The 8,407-nt window shown below is 61.6% G+C and overlaps 1 protein-coding gene across 4 annotated transcripts in view; it reads right to left on the bottom strand.

The window, feature by feature from the left end:
* COL20A1 (collagen type XX alpha 1 chain) overlaps positions 1-8,407 on the bottom strand; it is a 35,001-nt gene that overhangs the window by 4,271 nt on the left and 22,323 nt on the right. For 2 of the 4 annotated variants that reach the window (XM_017515696.2, XM_037733896.1), the window contains exons 23-33: positions 8,270-8,407; positions 7,848-7,957; positions 7,300-7,458; positions 7,133-7,210; positions 6,392-6,478; positions 5,561-5,614; positions 2,436-2,531; positions 2,309-2,362; positions 2,075-2,128; positions 1,715-1,768; positions 753-824 (exon numbers count right to left, since the gene is read on the bottom strand). In XM_017515696.2, the coding sequence (XP_017371185.2) occupies positions 753-824; positions 1,715-1,768; positions 2,075-2,128; positions 2,309-2,362; positions 2,436-2,531; positions 5,561-5,614; positions 6,392-6,478; positions 7,133-7,210; positions 7,300-7,458; positions 7,848-7,957; positions 8,270-8,407 (956 nt within the window). The remainder of the gene's footprint in view (positions 1-752; positions 825-1,714; positions 1,769-2,074; positions 2,129-2,308; positions 2,363-2,435; positions 2,532-5,560; positions 5,615-6,391; positions 6,479-7,132; positions 7,211-7,299; positions 7,459-7,847; positions 7,958-8,269) is intronic. The other 2 variants (XM_037733895.1, XM_037733897.1) reach the window with 2 other exon arrangements.

Here is an 8,407-nt window from a genome sequence, read left to right as displayed (position 1 = left end):
CAGGAAGTGTCCCGGGGCGGTCAACAGGAAGTCCCTGAGTGGTCAATAGGAAGTCCCTGGGCGTTCAACAGGAAGTGTCCCAGGGCGGTCAACAGGAAGTGTCCCAGGGCGGTCAACAGGAAGTGTCCCAGGGCGGTCAACAGGAAGTGTCCCGGGGCGGTCAACAGGAAGTCCCTGAGTGGTCAACAGGAAGTCTCTGGGTGGTCAACAGGAAGTCCCTGGGGTGGTCAACAGGAAGTGCCCTGGGGCGGTCAACAGGAAGTCCTGGGTTGTCAACAGGAAGTCCCTGAGTGGTCAACAGGAAGTCCCTGGGGCGGTCAACAGGAAGTCCCTGAGTGGTCAACAGGAAGTCCTTGGGGCGGTCAACAGGAAGTCCCTGAGTGGTAAACAGGAGGTCCCAGGCAGGCAACAGGAAGTCCTGGGTGGTCAACAAGAAGTCCCTGAGTGGTCAACAGGAAGTCCCTGGGTGGTCAACAAGAAGTCCCTGAGTGGTCAACAGGAAGTCCCTGGGTGGTCAACAAGAAGTCCCTGAGTGGTCAACAGGAAGTCCCTGGGGCGGTCAACAGAAAGTCCCTGAGTGGTAAACAGGAGGTCCCAGGCAGGCAACAGGAAGTCCTGGGTGGTCAACAGGAAGTTCCTGGTCAGTCAACAGGAAGTGTCCCTGGGTGGTCAGCAGGAAGCGTCGAATGTGGGGCTTGTACCCTTCATTCTCCTGCCCTTGGCTGGCTGGTGGGTGTTGGAAGTGGACTTACTGTGGGTCCCACAGCCCCTGGGGGTCCTCGGTCTCCAATAGTGCCCCTGGCTCCTGCCATGCCCTGGAAGCCCTACAGAGACACAGGAGTCAGGGTTTGGCTTGGGTCCCCAGCAAATCTGCTCTCACTTTAGCCCTGGTTCCCAGACATCCCAGGGTCCCCCGAACCTGACAAGGGCAAACCCCCGGCTGGCCCCAGCCCCCCTCAGGCCATTCCTCCAACAGGCTGTGCCTCCCCTGCCTCCAGGCCCCGCCTCCCCCTGCCCTGCAGCTCTACCCCACTGCTGTCAGCACCCACGCCGCTCTAAATGTCCCCAGCTGTGCTGGCTGCCTCAGCGTGACTGCAAGGTGGACTTCCCCTGAGAGAGGTGCTTGCAGGGAGGCAACTTGGCCTGCCCAGCCCCCAGCCCGAGGCTGATGCCAGGAGACCCCCTCCAAGGTCTCCCAGGAACTGAGTTCACAGCACAGAGCACTGGGAAGCACACCCTCAGCCTTCCAGCAGAGACCCCAGCCCGAGGACCGGGGTACACAGAGCGAGGCCCCAGCTCTGTGGAGGGCTGGGGCTGCTGAGCTCTGACACCCTCTCCAGAGACCAGGGAGAAAAAGCAAGTCCCACAGGAGAGGTCAGCAGGGACAGGGGCCACATCCCCACAGCCAGCCTGGCCCGCCTGCCCTCCCCAGGACACCCAGGAGCCCTGGCCCTCCCAGCACCATGGAGCCTCATGTGCCTGCTGATCTGCTCCGTGGGTGCCAGATAAACCGTTGCCTGGGGGCAAGCAGTGCTCCTGGGCAGACACCCACCCGACCACAGGGCTCTGCAGAAAGTTCCAGCAGAACCGAGTCCCTCCCTGGCCACTTCCTGGGGTGACATGGGTGGCAGCTGGTGTTCAGACTGGCCTCTGCCTGGCCCCTGGAACCTAGGAGCCATGGGTGGGGGTGGGCTCACGGGAGGTAAGTGCTTACCCTGGGGCCTGGGGGTCCGGGCAGACCAGCAGTTCCCTCCAGGCCCCTCATTCCCTGATGGCAAAGGAAGGGGCGAGCTGGGTGGGCTTTGTGTTTGTACACAGCCCTCCCATGGTCACAGCCCCCCAGCAGCACCCAACACACTCTGTGACCCCCCCACCATGGTGACGGCTCCTGCCTGGGTGGGCTGGAGCCCCCCTGCCTTCTGGCCATGCCACAGGCTGAAGGGGGTGAGGCACAGGGTGAGGCAGGCACCCCGGAGAAGCACTTCCCCCTCCCCACCCCACAGCCCCCATCTCCAAGACCCACCAGGCCAGGCTCTCCCCCCCTGACAAAGCCCTCCAAGCCCACAGCCAGCACCTTTGGTCCCTGAAGGCCAGCTCTCCCGGGGATGCCTTGGTGGCCGGGGTGGCCCTGGGAGAGAACAGAAGGGCCAGCCAGGCAGGGCCAAGGTCACATCCAGAAGAGATGGCCCTTCCTGTGAGCCTCACCCCAACACCTGTGCCCCCCTGCACAGAGGCCCCTCTGTTCTCTTCCCCACCTCCATCCCTGTCCTTCGCCCACCTGTGCCCCCCCCCGTCCCAGCCATGCTACCTGTAAGCCTGGGAGCCCGTGGTCCCCCTTCTCTCCTTTGACCCCTGGTGGACCCTGGAGGGGAAGATAGGCTGGGCAGCAAAGCGGAGGGGGCACAGGGCAGGAGGGCGGGGGGGGTGACACCTACCACAGGCCCCTGGACTGCGCGGCCCTGGGTCCCTGGCGACCCCTGCTGGCCTCCAGGGCCTTCTGGTCCCATCTGTCCCGGTGGCCCCGGCTCTCCCTGGAGACACAGGCAGTGGGAGGGCCTGAGAAGGGCACACTGGCCATCCCTCCTGTGGCCCCTCTGTGGCCACTCCTGTGGCCCCTCTGGGTCACAGGCAGCCCTCCTGGCCCTCTGGGCATTCAGACCCAGGCCCGTGGAGACGGCTCCATTAAAGGAGCAGGGGCAGCCCCAGCACCCTCACTGCCCACCCTAGGAGGGTCCGAGAGAGGCTGGTCTCAGAGCAGGCATCTGCAGAGCTGGAGAACCACAGAGCCCAGCCTGCAAGGCAGATCCACCCAGCCCACGCAGCCCTCCCCTGCCCAACTCTGGGTTCCAACGGGGACCTAGGGGGCAGAAATCAGTGAGGAAAACCCAGAGACCCCCCCAGGCCAACTGTATGGAGGAGACAGGAGGCTTTCTTAAGCCCTGGACCCCAAAACGCTGGACTGAGGCTTTACGGGAAATCCAGCCCTGCGGGGCAGAGGGCACTGCTGCTCTTTAACCTCAAACGATCTTTTAAACAAAGCAAATTGAGGTTCCAAACACTGTAAAGAAAACTGCCACAGTCTTATTTATAAGCATCAGTGAAAAAATCCAAAATAAAACGTCAGCAAGCTGAATTCTGTCGCACGTCACGTGGATAATGAGAATTCAGCGACCATGTCAGATTTTCGGCGGACGCAAGAATCGCCCAGTATTTAGGGATTTACCACAATCAACAGCTCCGTGAGGCACAGCTCCTTCCCCATGTCCACAACAGCACTAGAGCTTATTTAATGTCCACTCTTGAAGTTTTAAGTCTAATAAGCTTTAAATCTAGTAAGTTTTAAATCTAATCTTGAAGTTTTAAATCTTCACTGCCACACGATGAAATGCATCTGCCTCTGCTACAGGACACCCCTGCAGCGTCCGGGGCTAGAGGCACTTCCGTGAAGCCAAGAAGAAAATGAGAAAATCTGCTCTCGTCACTGCGCTGACACAATTCCGGGTGTTCACCAGCACCATCAGGCAAGAAAAAGAAATCGCAGTGACCAAGACTGGAAGGCCGACAGTGACGTGTTTATTTGCAGGCCACGCCACTGTCGACCCGGAAGACCCAAGAAAATCAAAGACGGTAACGGAGAAAGAGAGCTGGATACAAAAAAATAACGCAGAGAGATAGCAGCCTGTGTGAAAAGGATGAGGCCGCAGGTGGAACGAGAGAAAAGACCTCACTTACAACAGCAACAAAAAAGAGGGACTACCCACGGATGAGGGGGAACGGAGCAGGTCTGTGGAGGGACCTCAGCACAGCCCCCACGCTGCACTGAGGGCCACAAAAGGCCCTGGGAGCCAATGGGAAGGTGGCCGTGTTTTTGGATGAGAAGATTCAACACCATAAAAACATCATCTGTCCCTAAGTATATCATAAAGTGAACGTGGTTCCAATAAAAACACCAACTGAATTGTTTAGGTTAAACGGATAAGTTGATTCTATAGTTCACTGAACAATGAAATAAGCAAAGAGCCAGGAAAATTCCGGGGAAGAATACAAAAGAGGACCAGTCCACCTGTATCAAAATTTTAAATAAATCAGTAATAATTTAAAGAAGCACGACCCTTGCACATGAACAACAGACAAATCAATGGGACAGACTGGAGCATCTGAAAAACCCCGAAGTACACAGGGGCCTTGGGACATCACCACAGCTGTGTCATGAAAGGCAGGCGACCAGAATGGGATGTGAAGAGGCGAAGCCGGGATCCTCCCCGTCCTCCCCAGCGTGGTAACAAACGTGGAGTGTCGGAAAGGCCCTGGAGGGACCAGGAGGAACCGGGAGGAAGTGCACTTTCTCCTCTGGGAGGCTCAGGAAGACCTTTTAGAACACGATACACAGTTCGGAAGCCACAGAAGAGAGCAGTAACATGGACTGCGTGACATTATTTTAAAATCTGTATGGAAATGCAGATGGCAAACAAGGTCAAAAGACAGGAACACAGCAAACGCAGTCAAAACTCACATCACAGACACAGGGCTGGTTCCATTAAGTGAACGGTGAGCCCACAAATTAATAAGAAAAAATAACAGTGGAGAAGAAGTCAGAGGACGTCTCCAGCAAGAAAATACTGGCCACTTTCAAAGGGTGTTCGCGGTGCTTGGAAGAGAAATGCATTTCCATCTATCGGACGGCTCCCAAAGCAGCCAGCTATGCAGGTGGGGGTGGGAAGCCACCGCTGGCTCCCCGCCCGGGAGCGCCCTGCACAGCTCTGCGGGCGCGTTTTGGGGCATCCACCCCACAGCACAGGGGCGTGTGCCCTCCCACCCAGACACTCTCCTGGGGAATCCGAGCCTGAGATGCGCCCTCAGGCTCCAGCACAACCGCTCAGACAGAGGGAGCTTGGCGGCCCAGGTGCAACGGGGCTCGTGTCTGTGCTCATGGGGATGTGGCACTCTCTGAAGGATGCCGGGGAGAGGCGGGTATCGGGGGTCGGGAAGAGGATGACCCTCCCACGCCTGGAGTGGGTCCTGCTGTCATCACTGGGTGCACTGTCTTCAACATCCCTCTCTGCAGAACCAGAACCCACCCCCGAAACCCCTCCCTGCACGCCGCACATGTGCTGAGCCCAGACACATTGGAAAATACTCGGTAGACCTGAGCTCCTGAGTCCAGCCCGGCACAGACGGCACCTGGCTCTCGCCTGCCCAGCGGAAATCAAGGGCGGCCTTGAGGGCCAGCCAGGCTGCCGACTGGACAGGTGGCCTCACCTCCCCAAGCCTGTTTCCCCACCCGGGCCATGGGGTCCATCCTCCCTATCTGGGTGAAAAGGACACTTCCACCATACCTAGGCCCAGGGCCAGGCACCCAGCAGGCACGTGGGGAAGGCCAGTCCAGACCCCTGGGCCCCTGGGGCGCTGGGGTTCCTGCCTGTCTGCAGCCTGGGGAGACCCCACCCTGCCTAGGGGTCTCTGTGCCGCTCCCCACATTCTCAGGAATGCACTGGGGGGGTGTCCTTTTCTGGCAGCTAGAACCCAGACCCCCCACCTCCCAGGACTCCCCAAAACTTACCCTGGGCCCTGGGAAGCCCTGCTCTCCTGGGGTGCCATTCCTCCCTGGGAGGCCCTGCAGAGGCACAAGGAGGGCTAAGATCCCAGAACCACCCCATGCTGGGCCCACCCTGGGTGCCTAACCCCACCCAGCTGGACTGTCCACTACCGTCCGGGGGAAGGAAGCGGCTTCCAGGGCAAGGGCACGCTAGCCCGTCCACCCTTCTCGCACGCAGGCAGCTCTGGGTTCAAACCCCAGCCCCCTGAGTGGCCAGGCCCGTGGACACTGAGCTCCACTGAGTGTGCCTGACTGGTCCTGTGCAGTGAGCTCTGGAAGCCCCAGCTGTCACCTGTGGGGTCCTGGAAACTTGGGGTGAGCAGGTCCGAGGACCTCTCAGGACCCACCCCACGATCGGGTTCCTGGCCTGGAGAGCCGCCTCCCCGAGGCCTGGGCAGAGGCCCCTGTGGCTCCTGCTGCAGTAAGCCCGGCTGCCAGCACTCAGGACACTGACCCACAGCGGCCCACGTCACACCCTGGGCCACGGCACAGTCCTGGATCCCCGCTGCACCTGGGCCCCCTTCCCAGCCCTGACACTGGGAAACACTGGATTCCATGTCAGAGGAGGGCTCGGGAGGCGGAGGCCCAGCGGCGGGAGGAAGGGGCTGGTCCAGGCCTCTGCCTCACGGCCCAGGGCAGGTGCAGCAGGGGAGGAGGCTCATGAAGTGTGTCCCAGCTCTGCGTCAGGACCGCGGATGGATGGGGGCAGGAGGCTCTGGGTTCCACATTCGCCAGTGGCAGCACTACATCAGCCAGGGGTCCCTGGCCACCCCAGGGAGACACTGCTGGACTCACTGGGGGTCCTTCGGGCCCTGGGGGTCCAGGGGTCTCTGAGGAACAGGTACAGGCAGACACGAAGGCCGGACAGGTCTCTCCATCCCTCTGGAAGAAGAGGTTGGTCATTAGAGACCCTGGCTCTTGCCTGACCGTACAGCTGAGCTTAGCCAAGGACACCTGGGCTGCAGGGAAACTTCCAGACCTGCACCTGGAGGCGGGGGGAAGGTCTGGGCACAAGTGCACAGGGGGCACGTCCCAGGCTCAGGCCACAAGCCCCTGTGTGTGCAGCCAGCCCTGGGACCACCCTGCCAGGCTGTCCGCATGAGTCCCAGGATGGAAGGGCACCTTCTCCCTCCTTCGCTCCCCCGTCTGGGCCCCCAGTATGGCCAAGGCAAGCACCGGGTACATGGAGGAGTCACCAAGGACCTGGCAGCGCTGAGAGGGCTCTGTGGCCTGGCCGTGGCCCCTCCGGACTCATCTGCACCTGGCTGGGCCCACAGAGGGGAACTTCCCAGCCTGGCCAGAGCCTCCAGTACCCTTCATCCAGCACGCCCCCCCAGGCTCACCCTCTGGCCCTGGGGCCACCTCCTCTGAAAGCCTTCCTTGATTTCTCCCAGCACAGTGGCAATCTGGACAGACCAATGCACCCCCAGGCACTGTGCCCTCAGTGGGCACTTGCCCTTCCTTCCTGGAACAGGGGCAAGGGACGGGCCTACCGAGGCAGGGAGCTCACAGCACCGGGGAGAGGCAGGGGCCTACCGAGGCAGGGAGCTCACAGCACCGGTCCTCATCGGCCCAGGTGTCACTGCACACGATCTGCAGCATCCGAAGCTGGAACTGCAGCACAGGGGAGCGGGCTCAGCCCCGGGGCTCAGAGAGGCCGCCAGCCCCGCCAGCCAGGCCCAGCAGGGAAAGACTACACTCACCACAGCGGAGCTGCTCCGGGGGCCCCTGGCCTTGGCCAGCCTCCCCAGCGTGATGAAGCCGGCAGCGGGAGGGCTGCCCACCTCCCCGAGGGGCCGCTCAGCCACCTTGCGGCAGTCCACATACAGCCTGACCTTGGAGCGGCCCACGGCCACGTGCACCTGTAAGACAGCATGGGTGTTCCCCACAGTCCAGGCAGGGACAGCGCCCACCTGAGCCCTCCAGCCAGGCCAGAGATGGGGAGCAACGCCCATCACCAGGGCCTGGGGTCGGGGCCTGACGTCACCTCAGGTTTGGGGGGACCCTGGGAGAACCTGCCTTGCCGGGCCTTGGCTTCCCCTCTGTAAAATGCACTGAACAGCACCTGCTGCAGTGGCCTTCCAGGGGTCTGTGGGACCCAAAGACAGGCTGGGTGGCTCTTCCACTCAGGTTAAGACGGAAGAGCCGGAGCAGGCACTGAGCCCCAGGACAAGCAGGGCCCTGCGGGGGGCTGGGCTGTCCCAGAGCTGGGGGAACGGGGGGAGGGGCCGTGAGCTCAGCTTTCCAGGACCTTGTGGAAGCTCCCAAAGAAAATCTTCCTCACTTCCTGCGGGTCGAAGGTAGCCTCCTGCAAGGCAGCCCTGGGGTCTCGGTGGAAGTAGGTCAGGGACTTCCTCCCGGCTGCCAGGGAGGGGGCAGAGCAGGTGAGAGCGGGCAGCGGGCAGCTGGGCCTAGACCTTGAGCAGGGCGGCCCCCACGACAGGCGCGGAGCAGCCTGAGGGCGCGAAGCTGGAAGTGACCCTCAACACGGCCCAGAGCCCCCTGCCCGGGACACCTGCCTTCCACCCAGGGTGGGTGCCAACACCCCTGCTGAGGGGGGCCCAAGGGCCTGGCCTGGAGGCTGGACTTCCTCCAAAGGCCTCCCAGGGTCTGGGGCCTCCCTGCCCCCACTCCTCCTGACTGTGGGGGGTGGTGACTCGGGGCCCACGTCACCATCCAGGAGAACCCCGAGAACAGGCTGGAAGTCCTCGGCCGTCATCTGCCACAGCGCGAAGGCCTCGCGGGGTGTCTCAGGAAGCAGGCGCATGAGGAAGACGATGGTGTGCTCCGGCGGGAGCGGGGCTGGGTGGA

This window comes from Cebus imitator, unplaced genomic scaffold, assembly GCF_001604975.1.
Source record: "Cebus imitator isolate Cc_AM_T3 unplaced genomic scaffold, Cebus_imitator-1.0 Scaffold555, whole genome shotgun sequence".
Classification (NCBI taxonomy): Eukaryota; Metazoa; Chordata; class Mammalia; order Primates; family Cebidae; genus Cebus; species Cebus imitator.
This window is presented reverse-complemented; position numbering and strand designations above follow the sequence as displayed.